The 19,660-nt window shown below is 36.0% G+C and overlaps 1 protein-coding gene and 1 long non-coding RNA gene across 26 annotated transcripts; one reads left to right on the top strand and one right to left on the bottom strand.

The window, feature by feature from the left end:
* Positions 1-3,133: 3,133 nt before the first annotated feature.
* On the bottom strand, positions 3,134-4,928 carry LOC124201642. Its single transcript, XR_006877630.1, has 5 exons — positions 4,627-4,928; positions 4,477-4,564; positions 3,721-3,819; positions 3,544-3,651; positions 3,134-3,478 (listed from the first exon to the last, which is right to left on the bottom strand). It is a non-coding gene; the product is annotated as an uncharacterized LOC124201642 (long non-coding RNA).
* A 3,520-nt stretch (positions 4,929-8,448) lies between these two features.
* LOC124202518 (mucin-5AC-like) lies at positions 8,449-19,435 on the top strand. 25 transcript variants are annotated; one of them, XM_046598857.1, is made up of 46 exons: positions 8,449-8,562; positions 8,629-8,695; positions 8,760-8,786; positions 8,876-8,896; positions 8,981-8,995; positions 9,308-9,379; positions 9,439-10,419; positions 10,509-10,529; positions 10,614-10,628; positions 10,940-11,011; positions 11,070-11,924; positions 12,075-12,095; positions 12,177-12,269; positions 12,402-12,422; positions 12,505-12,597; positions 12,689-12,904; positions 13,058-13,078; positions 13,161-13,253; positions 13,383-13,406; positions 13,489-13,581; positions 13,707-13,856; positions 14,011-14,031; positions 14,114-14,206; positions 14,339-14,359; positions 14,442-14,534; positions 14,648-14,809; positions 14,964-14,984; positions 15,067-15,159; positions 15,292-15,312; positions 15,395-15,487; positions 15,601-15,762; positions 15,916-15,936; positions 16,019-16,111; positions 16,244-16,264; positions 16,347-16,439; positions 16,553-16,714; positions 16,869-16,889; positions 16,972-17,064; positions 17,197-17,217; positions 17,294-17,386; positions 17,500-17,715; positions 17,869-17,889; positions 17,972-18,025; positions 18,145-18,290; positions 18,495-18,966; positions 19,038-19,435. In XM_046598857.1, exons 1-46 carry the CDS (start codon positions 8,551-8,553, stop codon positions 19,298-19,300), a joined length of 5,553 nt encoding a protein of 1,850 aa, XP_046454813.1. In that variant the 5' UTR covers positions 8,449-8,550; the 3' UTR covers positions 19,301-19,435. The 25 variants fall into 25 exon arrangements, with proteins under 25 accessions (XP_046454813.1, XP_046454812.1, XP_046454809.1 ...); XM_046598856.1 differs by having other exon boundaries at positions 12,075-12,101; positions 12,180-12,269; positions 13,386-13,406; XM_046598853.1 differs by having other exon boundaries at positions 12,075-12,101; positions 12,180-12,269; positions 13,386-13,412.
* The last annotated feature ends 225 nt before the right edge of the window (positions 19,436-19,660 follow it).

Genomic DNA, 19,660 nt, shown 5'->3' with positions numbered 1-19,660 from the left:
CTGCTATGGGAGTGGAGAGTATGTCCAATTTGATTTGATTTTTATGTTCTTGTTCGATTTCGTCTTTATTCTTCTTTTTACTTTGTATTTTCCCACTATTACTTTTTTAACTCTTTTGTTTTATTATTTCCTCTTTTTGTTTACTGTTTTTTTATCTTGATTTTAATAAATTTGTTTGTCCAAATATTTCTATGTCTCCTTTTTTTTAACAGTTATTCATCAACCAAGAAGTGGAGGAACATTTTTAAAATGTTAGATTATACTCATTTTGAAGCTCTGGGTAATCTCTCCCTTCTTCTCCTGTCCTCTCCTTGGTCATCAAGATCTTCTTGCGGTCGTGAAGAGATACCACCGATCTTTTATATAGATTTATATAGATACCTCTTCCATTTACATCAAAAAGCTTTTTAAGAGTCATTTTTCAAAAATTACAAACTTAGTTTTTTCTTTCCGACTTCATCGAGATTTGAACCACGAACCATACGAATGGCTGATGGTTGGTTGATGACCATTAGACCTTCATTATTATAATATTGGAAGGGAAAAAAGGCTATGATGGTAGCTCGCTATCTATTAGACAAGACTCATGTAATGCAACATGTGACCGCATGATATAATTGTATTGTTACTATATTAATAAGTGTTACTTTAACTTAATCTAAACATGAAGTAAGACGTGGGGTGGCGAGGCGTAGCCTCCGTCACACCTAAGTCGCTCATAATATTGACAGATTATTAGTCAATTAGTTAATAAGAATCAATAAATTTAAGAGAATAAAGGGAAACAGAATTTTCCAAACATAATAGTATGTATTAATCTACTATTTAACCTTGATTTTCTGTCTCTTTAACGTTAAAAAAAAATTCCCGAAGGACATTACAGAAGGAATCTTGTTTAAAGAAAAATGTGTGGAAATAGTATGAAAAAAGTAGAATCAAGGTAGTAAAAATACTCCTACCAATGCTCTACTTTTGGGTAATTTTTAAATGGTAGACAAATAGTAGATACTCTACTTTTTACTACCTTTTCGCGACTTTATTGCAATGGTAGACGTTACGTCCACAAGGTAGAAAGCCCTACCAAAAAGTACTATGGCCATTTTGCTACCGAAAAAGTAGCCGAAAGTAGACGAAAGTGATAACAAAAATCTTAGAGTGTATCCATCTTCATCGACGACATTGGGGTTGGCTCCATTTGATAACAGAAAGCGAGCGGCAGTTACGTTGGATTTAACAATGGCCATATATAGAGGGCAGTCGCCCCTATTATATATGTTGTTCTTTTCGTCGATATCATTTGTTTTCCTTTCCTAAATAACACGAGTCTGAGAACAACAGTGTCTGTCGCAAATGGTGCTGCCAAATGAAATCAAGTGTCGCCATCGTTATCGCGTATATGGTGGGATCCGTTTTTCATCAAGCATCAAGCAATCTCCACGGGTTTGAAATTTGATGCGCTGTGAGGAGCAGTCATGCCAGCATCTTCGTCATGGTGATTGATATCGACTCGTTTATTTTCCAGGCGTATATAGACTGGTTGTTTTATTTTTTTTTTGCATTTAAGCCATATAGTGAAGTGGGATGGAGTCTTTCTTGTCGGCAATATTGGGATCGGCTCCCTTTTCAATCAGGTGACGAACATTTATTTCACTGTTGGTTCCCCGCATTGCGTAATGGAGAGGTTTCCTCCCGTCGTTGTCACCTCCGTTGATGTCGAATTTTTCCGTTTGAAATATGAGGATTCGGGTTCGACTCCCGAAAAAGCAAATATAATTTGACAGCCTTTGAAAGAGTCTAAAGAAAGCTATGAGTTACAAAATGTGAAGGAGGCTTTTATCAAATAATGAGATTAAATGGAAGTAAAAGTAAAAAGAGATAAAATAAAGGTAAGCAAAAAAATTTTCCTTTCATTCTTGAAAGTGGAGAATGGGTGAGAAAAACAGTGGTCGCGCGAATTTGATAAAACAAAGACGTTATGACCTCGTGCCAGGGTATACAAAGGGTGTACACAAGAAATATGTACACCTTTTGCATAGCCCTAAATTAAATTTGCTTTTTTGTGAGTCGAACCCGAATCTTCTGCTTTAAAAGCCAGCAATTATCTACTGTGCCAACTGCTAATATACTGTGACTAGGAAGCTTATAGTGCTGATTCATTCTTAGGGCAGAGAAAGAAACTTAATTATGGCGGTTTAGGGAAGGGAGAGAAACGAAGAAACGAAGAGAGAAAAAAAGATTTTTGGGTCTCTTCCTTTCGCTAAAAGAGTGAAAAACTCGAAAAAACATAATTTGCATACTTGTTAAGGAGGCGTACAAATCGTTTTTTCCTAAACAGGGTATACATACGGGTACAAAAGGTGTTCAAAGACGAATTTGTACACCAGCTACAAATATGTAGCCCGAAAAAGGACGAGAGTGAATGATTAGAGGGTAATCAAGTACTCGATTAGGTTATGGCTAAGTTTATGACAGGTATAACTAGGCTAAGTTTATGACAGGTATAACTAGGCTAAGTTTATGACAATTATTTTATTTTTGCTTTTGCTGTATGCTTTTGATGTAATTGTCGTTTCATGTTGTTTGGTGGTTTGGTTGTTGGTTGGTTGTTGTTTCGTTCATGAAGTTCATGCTGCTTTGGTGGGTTTCAAATTCCATTATTTTCGATTGTTTTTTCATGTATTTTAAAACATCCAGCTGCATTTGAGTTGTTTCAGCTTCATCAGCTTCTTTGATGTATTCTCAAAGTTTCTTGATTCAGTAAAAATTGAAAGAGCGAAGGTTTCCATATTTCGTGCTCCCGCAACGGGTCTTGCCGCCGAAATATTGCGAAATATTGCCCTATAACTGGAATGCTTCCAATGCTAATAAGGCAGAGCAATTAAGGGGGAGCCCGTACGAAAAGTCCAGCTAAAAAATGACTAACTTTTGCTATCCCTTTAGGATGGTTTTACCTGTTTAAAATCTAACATAGAAACTTAAAATACGGAGCTCCGTTTTAATGATCTATCTGTAGCTAAGAAAAAGAAGCTTAAAACGGCTACTGTAGAGGATAGGCTTCTAGTAGCTATTATTTATAATCCTATTTATGGGCATTGCAATTTCCTAGCTATTCTTAGGTACTACCAGTAACTACTATAACTTAGCATCTGTTTTATTTTATACAAGATAACTTGTACACAAGTGACAAGATATAAAAAACAAGATAAAAAAATCAATCCGACACTAAGAATATATAAACATTTAAGGGGTTGCGCTGAATATGGCTTAACGTTTCTTTGTTTAAGCACTGATTGCTTTGGAACCGATTCAAAGCAATCATTCATTAATGATTGCTTGAATTAATGATTGCTTTGTTTAAGCAACCGATTCATCATCATCCCGACGGACGCCATTTTCAGCTGAAAATCTTTTCCTTAGACTTGTCAGTGCTGGGGCTTTTCTTTCCTGAAAGAGAATGAGTGGCCATCAAATCACGATTCTGAAAAAATTGAAGTAAAAATGAGTTGAATAATATCAACTATAAAATTGTAACTTAAGTTTTACCATGATTTGTTGCATCGATGTAAGGCAAATGTTCTTGGACACTGGTTTTTAAGGCAACATTAAAATCTTTGCACGATAAAGCTTTTGGTGCCTCAGCTTGGAACTTGCCTTATTAGGAAATATGTCAGAAAGTCAGAAACAAACACCAAAGTATTCATGTTAAAGCCTAAATATTACCTGCATTAGACCTATAAGAATTTGTCACAGCTGACTTGGCTCGTGGCTTTTTCTTGTTGATTACTTGAGTTTGTATTTCCTCGATGACTTCCTTGGCATCTGCAACAAGTCAAATTGAGTTAGACCTTTTCATTAAAGTAGTTATATAAAGTTCAGGTACAGTATCCTGCAAAAAAATCCGAACAGCGATTTTTTTCCAAACAGCCACCTATCAATATTTTGGTGAACTGTGTTTGGCCTTTAGCCCAAATTTGGGTGGAAAGAAAGAAAACGAAAGGTAGGAAGAAACAAAAAGGAATAATTAGCCACTGGCCATGTCTTCCTCTTCCCCCCTCCAAAAAATATACAAATGAAAACAGACAGGCTTTCTGAAATTTTCATGGCGCGAAAAATTGATTTAACCAACTTAAGCTCATTGCCGATTATTGGACAAGTGACTTAAGGCGATTCCTTTCAATTTTTCCCGCTTTGTTGCAAGATATGGTAGCTTTTGGGTTTTCTTGTCACTTGTCCAAAAATTGACAGTGAGCCTAAGGCTATTCAAGACAGCCTGTCTGGTTTCATTCACATTTTTTTATTTCGGAGGGAGGGGGTCTCTTTCTTCCCACCTTTCGCTTTCTTCCTTGCCCCCCAAATTTGGGTTAAAAGCCAAAAACAGTTCCCCGCAATATTGATAGGTGGCTGTTAGGAAAAAAATCGCTGTTCGGATTTTTTTGCAGGATACTGTACATTAACACTGAAGTTGAGAATGATTACTTTCAGAGTTGTCGTGCTATAATTCTCTTTAGATGTACTGATGCCTCTCTTTGGTCGACTTGACAATTCACAACCTTCACTAGGCCAACTAAAGAAAAACATTTTCAAGTATACCATTCAATTTTTTACAAGGATAAATATAAATCATACCTCACACCAATTTCTTGCTTTTTCGACGAACTTGAGTTTGTCTTTCTGCAATTTAGCTTGGAAATTTCTGTGAATAGTTATTGATTCACTTGTTCCAATTCCCAACATTTTTGTTTCACAAATTTCAAAAAGAAAAAAAAAACAGGGAATCCTTTTCCATTTTAAGACTAAGAATAAAAGTGCAATAAACTAAATATGAAATGATTTTACGAAAGAAATAAGCGAGACTTTGTCACACCGTCTTCAAGCAGAAAGCACTGCCATCAGTTAAACTGCATGACGCCATGACGGATATGGTAGCAGACAACTACTTCCCGCCTAAAAAAGCCTCTTCTGAATTTCAGCTTACGTGCTTATGGTGGAGGGCTATTATTAAATATAAGGAATGAGACTATGAGAGAAATTTTCTATTTTCTGAGAATCATAATCTATGTATTAATTCATTATTCATTAGTCAGATGTAACAGAATTTGGACAAGCTGAATTTTTCGATTAACAAAAAACAGTGTTGCCATTTGCCAATCACCTAATCAAAATAATGATGGTCATCGCTAATAATAATATTTCCTAAACATTTTTATTTTAAACGATTTTATTATTTCATCAATTTAATTCAAAATATATATTTTGAAAATGTTTATTATTTCGTAATAATTATTCACGGCCACCACCAACAGATACAAAAAGAAATAATGAAAATATAACAAAATCACGACCTTCGTATTGCATGAACGGATATAATTTAATATTAATGAAACTTTGGGGCACAGATACTCAATTAAACTGATAATAAAAAGGACGAAATAAATTAAAGAGAAAAACGAACTATCGCGGATAATTCCATCAGCAGCACCTCCATGGCTGATGAGATTTATTATTTTATTTATGAGCCGATGTAAAAAAAATGCTAAACCCACCCAAATACCAGCTAATAGACATTTTATAAAAATAAGCCAAACACTTAGCAAAAAAGTAATAGCTAATATATAGGTTTCCACTGGCGTTAAAAAACAGTGCAAAAATAAAAAAATGCTAAAACTTGGCTAAACCTTACCAATCATAGCAAACAAAATTACCTACAATAATTTAGCTTTAAAAATTAAAGCTAAAATAAAGCCTTTGATAGCGTTAAAAGGTATAGCCCAATGAAACAATGCTAAACCTAGCTGCCTACCAACTAAAGATGAAGGAGCTCTTATATTAAGCGCTAAAATAAAGCTAGCGGGAAGCTATCTTTTCTTTAGCTTGCAGAAATATGAGCTAAAGCTAGCAATTTCGAAATTAAAGCTAGACCTCTTAGCTGAATATTTCGTGCGGGAGGTCAGTCAGCTCCATAAGAAAATTTTCCCTTGGGCCGCGATACGGTTTTCCGAGCTCCCCTCTATTCCCATCCTCCAGTTCCTCCTACTGCTACGAGAAATTCCTGCCATCTAGCGCTAAAGATGTGAAGAGATGGAAAGAGTCGATTGAAACGTCTGTAAAACAGTATACCCTTACGAAAAATTAAGCAGCTGGCGTAGGGATCTAGATAGCACTTACTAGTAATGTCCCAGCAAGTAAAAAACGACTATGCAATATATCCGTAGATAGTTAGTTTTTCACTGACTTGGGGGTTCATATTCGTAACGCGCTAGTAACTGACTAGCGCGTTACGAATATGAACGAGACGGGGTTTAATACTAGCTAGAGCTAGCTTTTTACTTGTTCGCACGGACCTGTATATAAAATACAAGCATGCGGCTTGTTATTACCTGTAAGGTCAATACGTTTCTTTATACAAAAGGGGTCCGATAAGCAAAAACGGACATGCTACTGACTTGTTTTAACAAGTTTTTATTCAGCTAGTGCGTTATACGGCATTAAACCTATTTTCTCTCTCCCTCTCTCCTCATATGATACTTTCTTTTTCAATTAAAATAGCATATGCTGAAAATATAAATCCATATAAATAAGAAGATAAATCCCTATGTATCATATAAAGGCTACTATTATTTTGTGATTAAATAAAGTTAGTATTAAATTTTAATGCATTAGCTCATTCATAGGCGTATTTTAAAAAAGTACACTCTGTACAAAGATTTCTTCAGCTATTAATTAAGCAAACTAATTGGTTAAATTCCAATAGCGGCAAAAAAAATTTGTTTTATTTAGATATATACAAGTATAATGCATCTTTTATTAAAGGTGCTTTATTTCATTTAATTGTTCCATCTTGTGGTGATGAAATTTCTTACTATAACTCAAAATATGACAGACAAACTAAAATTATTTTAGGTCTTGAAATATTTAAGTAATAAAAAATTTAGAGTGCCACATCAGCAGCAGCAGCATCCCACTATATCAGCAGAAGCAGCCATCGGAACAGCCAACAGTACTTGGATGGGTGACCCAATAATATAAAAATTCAGAGCATAAAAATAACTAATAAGTGTGACACTAGCTAACATAAACAAGTGAAGCATGCTAATTACTAGCTAGGAGGGGTAAAGCAAGTGAAGCTTGCTAGCTCGAGCTAGGAAGGGTACGCGCGGTAATCTGTTTTATATATTCCTCTGACGGAAGTGAGTTCATGCTAGTTTAAAACTAATAACCCCATAGCAGTAAGGGACTAGTATGTTTGAGAGAAAACCCTTATAAGGAAAAAACTTTCATGCAACTAGCAAGCATGACAGTAGACAGCAAGAAAGTTACTGCTTGGTAACTTGCTATCATTTTCGTACGGGTAGATACAGATACGATGGTAATAATTTACTTTTTAATTTAGTTTTTATTTTATTTTAAATTTATACATTTGTTAATTTAAGTCTCTACACGGTTGAAAAGTATGGGCAATGCGTAGGGAAATTTGGGTTTAAAGTTTAGAAATTTGCTTTGAGAAGGTGCCCCGATCACGCCCCACCACCCTGGGTCCCTGATGCCGTATGTTACGTGAGTGAAATTAAGTTTAATTTAATTCTTTGGCTGAATCAAAATCATTTGTTTCATTGCATGGGTGGGCCAATGCCGCGATTTGTTCATCAAGCCTTGGGGGTTCGGGTGTCAGTTGTGGCCCACGTTCGTGTGATACAGTGAGATGTGTAACCCATGTTGTCACGTCCCAGCACTCACATTCCCAATGAACTGAAAGCAGACCACGCCATCAATTTTTTATTGCTTGATTTTTTCTTCTTTTCGCCTCCTGGAATTATTTGATTTTGTGTTTTTCAGATGAGTTCAGCGACTCTATGTGGTTTTTGTTTGTCTTTTCCAATGAATATGCCCAGCAGCCAAAGAAATTGAAGGAATAGAGCCACTTTCCGCCTCTTCTTGTCGCTTTCTCTCAATATCTTGACTTTTTGCAGGAGATACGGTGTCAGAGTGATGGCACCGCTGTTGATTGTGTGGTATTATATTTATTAAGAAAAAATTGAAGCTCATTAGTATACAGGGAAAAATTATTTATTATTTTATTTTATTTGAAAAACAAATTATAAAGCGGGATTCTTCGTATATATCACCACAGGCGATTGCTTTGTTTTTACAAATTGGTGAGTGTAAAGGTACAACGAAATGGAGAGAAATGTTGAAACGAACTAATACGAAGAGGCGTAAATAGTGGTGCGTGCCTGTGCATCAACATCGGTTATCATGTAACAGGCAGATTGCTGTGTAAACCCAAAACCCCAATTACGTCATGGAACGGAGCAGGGGTGGGAAGGCGGAAATCAGGTACGATCACCAGTTATATCTAGTTCTATGAATTTGCGTTGTTTTATTGTAATTGGCTAAAAAAAAACCGTCCCTGGCATAAGCTAAGTGAATAACTGATGTTGTTTTGTCATTGTTGGTGTTGTTTTGCCATTGCTGGTTGATTTAAAAAACAGTGCTTTTAATATAAAAATAACAAATATTTTGAGTGTTAGCCAAGCTTTCGTTGAAATCAACATGGGAAAAATGGTAACAAATTCGGTTGCATAAAATTTTTCATTTTATTTTGTTTTGTTATCTTTATTATTTTGTTAGAAGATTTATTACTGCGTATTCTTCGTCTATATTTGCTTTTTATCTTGCGTTACTGGAAAAACTGATGGTATGCAGAATAATTTACAAAATTAAATCAAATTCACACTCTCGAAAATGTTTACTATGCGCAGGTACCTTTTCATTTACTACAGCTACAGGTAAGTGATAAAATTTTTTTATATATTTCTACGTCAGATATTTTAAACAAAAAATTTATTCGTACATTTTTCATCAATTACGAGTGCAGCCACTACGGCTTCAGCTTGCGGTAAGTACTAAAATTAATATTAAAGATTAAAGAAAAAATTCAAGAATAATTAAATATATTTTTATTTCTCTCCAAATGTTGCAGCTATTTCTGCTGAAGGTAAGCAATTTTATTTTAATTGTAGGTAGTATTAGTAAATATTAATCATGTCGACAAACTGTCGTCGTCGTAGAAAGTAGAAACAATTGAAGTAGAACCAGGTGTATAGTTGCAGGGGCAATTCTATTTTAAAGACCTGCATATGAAGCTAAAAAATTTCTCTAGCTTTATTTAATTTACATACAATGCATTCTTTTAGAATTTTATTGACCAACTAATGCAAAACCTAATAATACTAGGGCGGCATGTATAATTTAACATTCTGAATTTTCAACTAAACGATAACGTGTTTTCTTTAACAATTTAATATAGGCATAGTCGCGAAAATTAGTTCAACTGATTCTATTGGGCATACTACTGTTTCCAGGGAAATTGCGGTCATTGGTAAGACATATACGAATAAATAATTTGGTCGGTACGTAAAAGTTTTTAAAAATTGACAGAGTCCATCCTAAGGGAAAAATGCGAAAAAAAGCGAAGATCGTCGACTATCACCAGTCCGTCGACCACCGCTAATCCATCGACCACCGCCAACCCGTTGACCACCGCCAACCCGTCGACCATCACCAGTCCGTCGACGGCCGCACATCCGTCGACCACCCCCAATCCGTCGACTGCAGCCAATCCGTCGACCACCACCAATCCGTCGACCACCACCAATCCGTCGACACCCGCCAATCCGTCGATCACAGCCAATCCATCGACCACCGCCAATCCGTCGACCACCGCCAGTCCGTCGACTGCAGCCAATCCGTCGACCATCGCCAGTCCGTCGACCAATGCCAATCCGTCAACTGCAGCCAATCCGGCGACCACCGCCAATCCGTCGACCACCACCAATCCGTCGACCACAACCAATCCGTCGACCATCGCCAATCCGTCGACCATCGCCAGTCCGTCGACCATCGCCACTCCGTCGACCATCGCCAATCCGTCGACCATCACCAATCCATCGACCACCACCAACCCGTCGACCGTCACCAGTCCGTCAACCATCGACAATAAGTCGACGGCCGCACATCCTTCGACCACCACCAATCCATCGACCACCGCCAATCCGTCGACCGCAACCAATTCGTCGACCATCGCCAGTCCGTCGACTGCAGCCAATCCGTCGACCACCGCCAATCCGTCGACCACTGCCAATCCGTCAACTGCAGCCAATCCGTCGACCACCGCCAATCCGTCGACCATCGCCAGTCCGTCGTCCACTTTCAATCCGTGGACCCCCACCAATCCATGGACCACCGCCAATCCGTCGACCACCGCCAATCCGTCGACCACAACCAATCCGTCGACCATCGCCAATCCGTCGACCATCGCCAGTCCGTCGACCATCCACAGTCCATCGACAGCAGCCAATCTGTCGACCATCGCCAGTCCGTTCCATGACGCTGGTACCTTTTCATTTACTACAGCTACAGGTAAGTGATAATTTTTTTTAATATATTTCTACTTCAGATATTTTAAACAAAAAAATTATTCGTAAATTTTTCATCAATTACGAGTGCAGCCATTACGGCTTCAGCTTGCGGTAAGTACTAATATTAATATTAAAGATTAAAAAAAAAACTCAAGAATAATTAAATATATTTTTATTTCTCTCCAATGGCTGCAGCTCTTTCTGCTGAAGGTAAGCAATTTTATTTTAATGGGAGGTAGTATTAGTAAATATTAATCATGTCGACAAACTGTCGTCGGCGTAGAAAGTAGAAACAATTGAAGTAGAACCAGGTGTATAGTTGCAGGGGCAATTCTATTTTAAAGACCTGCATATGAAGCTAAAAAATTTCTCTAGCTTTATTTAATTTACATACAATCCATTCTTTTTGAATTTTATTGACCAACAAATGCAAAACCTATAATACTAGGGCGGCATGTATAATTTAACATTCTGAATTCTCAGTTAAACGATAACGTGTTTTCTTTAACAATTTAATATAGGCCTAGTCGTGGAAATTAGTTCAACTGATCCTATTGGGCATACTACTGTTTCCAGGGAAATTGCGGTCATTGGTAAGACATATACGAATAATAATTTGGTCGGTACGTTAAAGTTTTTAAAAATTGACAGAGTCCATCCTAAGGGAAAATTGCGTAAAAAAGCGAAGATCTACTAAAATTGCTACAGAGGCTTCAATTTCTCCGGTAACTAATGAAAATCCGTCGACTAGGCCTACATCCAATCCACCGACTACATTCAGTCTGTCGACCATCGCCGATCCGTCGACCACCGACAATCCGTCGACCATCAACAATCCGTCGACCATCGCAAGTCCGTCGACCATCACCAGTCCGTCGACCACCGCCAATCCATCGACCACCGCCAACCCGTCGACCACCGCCAACCCGTCGACCACCATCAATCCGTCGACCCCCGCCAATCCGTCAATCACAGCCAATCCATCGACCACCGCCAATCCGTCGACCACCGCCAATCCGTCGATTGCAGCCAATCCGTCGACCATCGCCACTCCGTCGACTGCAGCCAATCCGTCGACCACTGCCAATCCTTCAACTGCAGCCAATCCGTCGACCACCGCCAATCCGTCGACCATCGCCAGTCCGTCGACCACAACCAATCCGTCGACCATCGCCAATCCGTTGACCATCGCCAGTCCGTCGACCACCGCAAATCCATCTACCACCGCCAATTTGTTGACCATCGTAAGTCCGTCGACCACTGCTAATCCGTCGACCACCGCCAATCCGTCAACCACCGCAAATCCATCGACCACCGCCAATCCGTCGACCACTGCCGATCTGTCGGCTGCAGCCAATCCGTCGACCATCGCCAATCTGTCGACCGCAGCCAATCCTTCGACCACCGTGAATCCTTCGACCACCGCCAATTCGTCGATCATCGCATATCCGTCGACTACAGCCGATACTACTACTGGGTTTACAACTATGGTTGTAGGACCGAAAGGTAAATCATTTCGTAAAATAAGGCTATTAAAAGTAATAAAAAAAAATATATAAATTACAAATTGTTTTTTAACTGTGAATGCTATTAATCTCACTTGAATTACGCATATTTTTATTTAAATTACAAATTTTTATTGATGTACGAATGCAGAACGCACAACGGTGGCGGCTAGTAAGTGTATGTAATTCTAATAATTTACCTGTCTGAGTTTCAGTAAAACGAAGACGTGTTTTCTCTAACAATTAAATCTAGTAGTAAGAAACATTCCTCCTGGAACCTGTTCCTGTTCAAACCTGGAAATAAGTTCGACGGCTTCCAGTGTTGCTACTACAATTAGTGGCCAAGGTAATACAAATACCATAAATAATTTGGTTGAGACAAAACATAATTTTTATTTAACTGTGAATGCAATCAATCTCACTTGAATAACACATATAATTAATTCAATTTCAAATTTGTATTTACTTACGAATGCAGAACGCACAACGGTGGCGGCTAGTAAGTGTATATAATTCAAATAATTTACCTGTCTGAGTTTTCAGTAAAACGATTACGTGTTTTCTCTATCAATTTAATCTAGTAATAAGAAGCATTCCTCCTGAAACCTGTTCCTGTTCAAACCTGGAAATAATTTCGACTGCTTCTAGTGTTGCTACTACAATTAGTGGCCAAGGTAATACATATACCATAAATATTATAGTTAAGACAAAAAGTTATTCCGTTCGTTGAAGTTTAAAAAATTTATTTTCTTAAATTTTTCAAAGAGTCCATCTTAATGCAAAATAGCGTCAAAAGTCGTAGAATTATTTTTGAAGAAAGCGGAGAAATTCCTGCTTTTCAACCTACAGCTCCGTCGACTACAAACAATCCGCCGACTAACGCCAATCCGTCGACTACCGCCAATCCGTTGACTACCACCAATCCGACAACTACAGCTGCTCCTACTAGTGGGCTTACAACTATCGTTGTAGAACCGAAAGGTAAATCATTTCGTAAAATAAGGCTATTAAAAGTAATTTGTAAAAATATGGTAATAAATTACAAATTGTTATTAACTTTGAATGCAATCAATCTCACTTGAATTACGCATATAATTAATTCAATTTCGAATTTTTATTTACTTACGAATGCAGAACGCACAACGGCGGCGGCTAGTAAGTGAATATAATTCAAAAAATTTGCCTGTCTGAGTTTTCAGTAAAACGATGACGTGTTTTCTCTAACAATTTAATCTAGTAATAAGAAACATTCCTCCTGCAATCTGTTCCTGTTCAAACCTGGAAATAAGTTCGACTGCTTCTAGTGTTGCTACTACAATTAATGGCCAAGGTAATACAAATACCATAAATAATTTGGTTAAGACAAAACAAAATTGTTATTTAACTGTGAATACAATCAATCTCACTTGAATAACGCATATAATTAATTCAATTTCAAATTTTTATTTACTTACGAAAGCAGAACGCACAACGGCGGCGGCTAGTAAGTGTATGTAATTCTAATAATTTACCTGTCTGAGTTTTCAGTAAAACGATTACGTGTTTTCTCTAACAATTTAATCTAGTAATAAGAAGCATTCTTCCTGAAACCTGTTCCTGTTCAAACCTGGAAATAAGTTCGACTGCTTCTAGTGTTGCTACTACAATTAGTGGCCAAGGTAATACATATACCATAAATAATTTGGTTAAGACAAAACGTGATTCCGTTCGTTAAAGTTTAAAAAATTTATTTTCTTAAATTTTTTCGGTGAAATTATCATTAATTGTAAAGAGTCCATCTTAGGGCAAAATAGCGTCAAAAGTCGTAGAATTAATTTTGAAGAAAGCGACGAAACTCCTGCTTTTCAACCTACAGCTCCGTCGACTACCGCCGATCCGACAACTACAGCTGCTCCTACTAGTGGGCTTACAACTATTGTTGTAGGACCGAAAGGTAAATCATTTCGTAAAATAAGGCTATAAAAAGTAATTTGTAAAAAAATGGTAATAAATTACAAATTGTTATTTAACTTTGAATGCAATCAATCTCACTTGAATTACGCATATAATTAATTCAATTTCGAATTTTTATTTACTTACGAATGCAGAACGCACAACGGCGGCGGCTAGTAAGTGAATATAATTCAAAAAATTTACCTGTCTGAGTTTTCAGTAAAACGATGACGTGTTTTCTCTAACAATTTAATCTAGTAATAAGAAACATTCCTCCTGGAATCTGTTCCTGTTCAAACCTGGAAATAAGTTCGACTGCTTCTAGTGTTGCTACTACAATTAATGGCCAAGGTAATACAAATACCATAAATAATTTGGTTAAGACAAAACATAATTGTTATTTAACTGTGAATACAATCAATCTCACTTGAATAACGCATATAATAAATTCAATTTAAAATTTTTATTTACTTACGAATGCAGAACGCACAACGGCGGCGGCTAGTAAGTGTATATAATTCAAATAATTTACCTGTCTGAGTTTTCAGTAAAACGATTACGTGTTTTCTCTAACAATTTAATCTAGTAATAAGAAGCATTCCTCCTGAAACCTGTTCCTGTTCAAACCTGAAAATAAGTTCGACTGCTTCTAGTGTTGCTACTACAATTAGTGGCCAAGGTAATACATATACCATAAATAATTTGGTTAAGACAAAACGTAATTCCGTTCGTTAAAGTTTAAAAAATTTATTTTCTTAAATTATTTGGGTGAAATTATCACCAATTGTAAAGAGTCCATCTTAGGGCAAAATAGCGTCAAAAGTCGTAGAATTAATTTTGAAGAAAGCGACGAAACTCCTGCTTTTCAACCTACAGCTCCGTCGACTACCGCCGATCCGACAACTACAGCTGCTCCTACTAGTGGGCTTACAACTATTGTTGTAGGACCGAAAGGTAAATCATTTCGTAAAATAAGGCTATAAAAAGTAATTTGTAAAAAAATGGTAATAAATTACAAATTGTTATTTAACTTTGAATGCAATCAATCTCACTTGAATTACGCATATAATTAATTCAATTTCGAATTTTTATTTACTTACGAATGCAGAACGCACAACGGCGGCGGCTAGTAAGTGAATATAATTCAAAAAATTTACCTGTCTGAGTTTTCAGTAAAACGATGACGTGTTTTCTCTAACAATTTAATCTAGTAATAAGAAACATTCCTCCTGGAATCTGTTCCTGTTCAAACCTGGAAATAAGTTCGACTGCTTCTAGTGTTGCTACTACAATTAATGGCCAAGGTAATACAAATACCATAAATAATTTGGTTAAGACAAAACATAATTGTTATTTAACTGTGAATACAATCAATCTCACTTGAATAACGCATATAATTAATTCAATTTCAAATTTTTATTTACTTACGAATGCAGAACGCACAACGGCGGCGGCTAGTAAGTATATATAATTCAAATAATTTACCTGTCTGAGTTTTCAGTAAAACGATTACGTGTTTTCTCTAACAATTTAATCTAGTAATAAGAAGCATTCCTCCTGAAACCTGTTCCTGTTCAAACCTGGAAATAAGTTCGACTGCTTCTAGTGTTGCTACTACAATTAGTGGCCAAGGTAATACATATACCATAAATAATTTGGTTAAGACAAAACGTAATTCCGTTCGTTAAAGATTAAAAAATTTATTTTCTTAAATTTTTTCGGTGAAATTATCACCAATTGTAAAGAGTCCATCTTAGGGCAAAATAGCGTCAAAAGTCGTAGAATTAATTTTGAAGAAAGCGACGAAACTCCTGCTTTTCAACCTACAGCTCCGTCGACTACCGCCGATCCGACAACTACAGCTGCTCCTACTAGTGGGCTTACAACTATTGTTGTAGGACCGAAAGGTAAATCATTTCGTAAAATAAGGCTATAAAAAGTAATTTGTAAAAAAATGGTAATAAATTACAAATTGTTATTTAACTTTGAATGCAATCAATCTCACTTGAATTACGCATATAATTAATTCAATTTCGATTTTTATTTACTTACGAATGCAGAACGCACAACGGCGGCGGCTAGTAAGTGAATATAATTCAAAAAATTTATCTGTCTGAGTTTTCAGTAAAACGATGACGTGTTTTCTCTAACAATTTAATCTAGTAATAAGAAACATTCCTCCGGGAATCTGTTCCTGTTCAAACCTGGAAATAAGTTCGACTGCTTCTAGTGTTGCTACTACAATTAATGGCCAAGGTAATACAAATACCATAAATAATTTGGTTAAGACAAAAAATAATTGTTATTTAACTGTGAATACAATCAATCTCACTTGAATAACGCATATAATTAATTCAATTTCAAATTTTTATTTACTTACGAGTGCAGAACGCACAACGGCGGCGGCTAGTAAGTATATATAATTCAAATAATTTACCTGTCTGAGTTTTCAGTAAAACGATTACGTTTTTTCTCTAACAATTTAATCTAGTAATAAGAAGGATTCCTCCTGAAACCTGTTCCTGTTCAAACCTGGAAATAAGTTCGACTGCTTCTAGTGTTGCTACTACAATTAGTGGCCAAGGTAATACATATACCATAAATAATTTGGTTAAGACAAAACGTAATTCCGTTCGGTAAAGTTTAAAAAATTTATTTTCTTAAATTTTTTCGGTGAAATTATCACCAATTGTAAAGAGTCCATCTTAGGGCAAAATAGCGTCAAAAGTCGTAGAATTAATTTTGAAGAAAGCGACGAAACTCCTGTTTTTCAACCTACAGCTCCGTCGACTACCGCCGATCCGACAACTACAGCTGCTCCTACTAGTGGGCTTACAACTATTGTTGTAGGACCGAAAGGTAAATCATTTCGTAAAATAAGGCTGTTAAAAGTAATTTGTAAAAAAATGGTAATACATTACAAATTGTTATTTAACTTTGAATGCAATCAATCTCACTTGAATTACGCATATAATTAATTCAATTTCGAATTTTTATTTACTTACGAATGCAGAACGCACAACGGCGGCGGCTAGTAAGTGAATATAATTCAAAAAATTTACCTGTCTGAGTTTTCAGTAAAACGATGACGTGTTTTCTCTAACAATTTAATCTAGTACTAAGAAACATTCCTCCTGGAATCTGTTCCTGTTCAAACTTGGAAATAAGTTCGACTGCTTCTAGTGTTGCTACTACAATTAATGGCCAAGGTAATACAAATACCATAAATAATTTGGTTAAGACAAAACATAATTGTTATTTAACTGTGAATACAATCAATCTCACTTGAATAACGCATATAATTAATTCAATTTCAAATTTTTGTTTACTTACGAATGCAGAACGCACAACGACGGCGGCTAGTAAGTTATTTCAAATAATTTACCTGTCTTAGTTTTCAGTAAAACGATTACGTGTTTCTCTAACAATTTAATCTAGTAATAAGAAGCATTCCTCCTGAGACCTGTTCCTGTTCAAACCTGGAAATAAGTTCGACTGCTTCTAGTGTTGCTTCTACAATTAGTGGCCAAGGTAATACATATACCATAAATAATTTGGTTAAGACAAAACGTAATTTCGTTCGTTAAAGTTTAAAAAATTTATTTTCTTAAATTTTTTCGGTGAAATTATCACCAATTGTAAAGAGTCCATCTTAGGGCAAAATAGCGTCAAAAGTCGTAGAATTAATTTTGAAGAAAGCGACGAAACTCCTGCTTTTCAACCTACAGCTCCGTCGACTACAAACAATCCGCCGACTAACGCCAATCCGTCGACTACCGCCATTCCGTCGACTACCACCGATCCGACAACTACAGCTGCTCCTACTAGTGGGCCTACAACTATTGTTGTAGGACCGAAAGGTAAATCATTTCGAAAATTAGGCTATTAAAAGTAATTTGTAAAAATATTGTAATAAATTACAAATTGTTATTTAACTGTGAATGCAATCAATCTCACTTGAGTTACGCATATAATTAATTCAATTTCGAATTTTTATTTACTTACGAATGCAGAACGCACAACGGTGGCGGCTAGTAAGTGAATATAATTCAAATAATTTACCTGTTTGAGTTTTCAGTAAAACGATGACGTGTTTTCTCTATTAATTTAATCTAGTCCTGGAAATAAGTTCGATTGCTTCTAATGTTGCTACTACAATTAGTGGCCAAGGTAATACATATTTCATAAATAATTTGGTTAAGAAAATATTCATAAGTAATAACTTACGTTGAAGTTTAAAAAATTGATTGTCTTCATTTGTTTCGTTGGAATTAAAACCAAATTGACAGATTCCATCTCATCGCAAAATAGCAGAAAATTGATTCGTGGATTTTTTTCTGGAGGGAGCGATGAAACTCCTGATTCTGAACCTAAAACCATTACAACAACAGCTGAAAATGGAAGATCCGCTTCAATCAATGTTCAAATCCAGAAAGTAAATTACTTTATTTTTTATTTTCAAATCCGACGTGCATGATTTGATTTAAATTTATGTACGACGTGCATGCCTAAGCACATTTATTGTCTTCTGAAAAGAGTTAGTTCCAGTTTTTGTGTAAAATAGGCTTAATTTTAAATTATAAATTAAGTATATGTTGTAGCAAATTTGAAATAATTTTGTATTTTTTAATACCCGAAGGAGGTCAACGAACTTGGAAAATCCTTAGACGTAGCAGCAAACGAGATGAATGAATTGAACCACACATTGAACAGTATAATCAAATACAGGAAGCGGTTAGATGCCATTTCAACAGATTTAGAAAAAAAAGTACAAGAAGATGCAAAACTTCTGAGAGAAGTTGAAGAGCAAATAGAAAATATGGGGATTATTGAAAAAGAACTAAATATGAAAGAAGCAATGCTGCTCGCATTGAACGGACGAGAAACTTTATTGAGCAACAAAATTGAACATGATTTGAACTTTTACAACGATCCTAGCGTCCATGATAGCTGGAATATTTCATTTTTTGCGCAACACACTGGTACCTTCGATGTCAAGACTGTCATACATCCTTATGACATAGTTCCTTTAAACCAAGGCCAGTGTTTCAGTTCTTCGTCGGGTGTGTTTACTGTACCATTCCACGGCATATATCATTTCTATTTCACAGGTATTTAACTTAACAATCCAGTTATCATTAATTCTTTATTTTGGGTTTTCTTTTTTTAAAATAATTTTTAGCATTGAAAACGAAAAAGCAAGAGTCTGGAACAGGCCGTTTAACAATACAACTCGTGAAAAACCGAAAAATCGTTCCAACTTTTCGGGAAGTGTTGGCTGAAATTCATATGGATTCAACTGATTCGTACGGGTTTTTCCCCTTGCAATTACAAGCAACCGCCGAACTGCAGGAAAGGGATGAGATAACTGGAGAATTGTTTGAAGGTTCACTTTACGATCACCCTCTTACCAGTTTTGGTGGCTTTCTTATTAACCGTTTATGAAATGAAATTTCCTTATTTCATTTAAATATTCTAAATTTTATATTTTACTATTTTTGACATGTTAAACGATTCTACTAAAAAGTACTGTAGTTAACCATGCTTTATTGAAAGAAAATAAACATAGTTAACTATAGATTTACGACTAGTTTATTATAGTGACCTGAAGTGAATTCGGACAGTTTAAAATAGTTATCAGTATAGTTTACCATAATACCACTATAGTGATTTTGTGGTAAACAATATTTTATTTGGCCTCGAATGAATTGCCCGCTTTTCTATACTATTTTTAATATAGTTTACCTAACAGAAAAGATATATCAAGTCCCTGTTTGTTACCTTCATAATTTTCTAATAAATAAT

This window comes from Daphnia pulex, chromosome 9 (genome assembly GCF_021134715.1).
Source record: "Daphnia pulex isolate KAP4 chromosome 9, ASM2113471v1".
Lineage (NCBI taxonomy): Eukaryota > Metazoa > Arthropoda > Branchiopoda > Diplostraca > Daphniidae > Daphnia > Daphnia pulex.
Note: the sequence above shows the minus strand (reverse complement) of the source record. Positions and strands in the feature narration are given on the sequence as shown.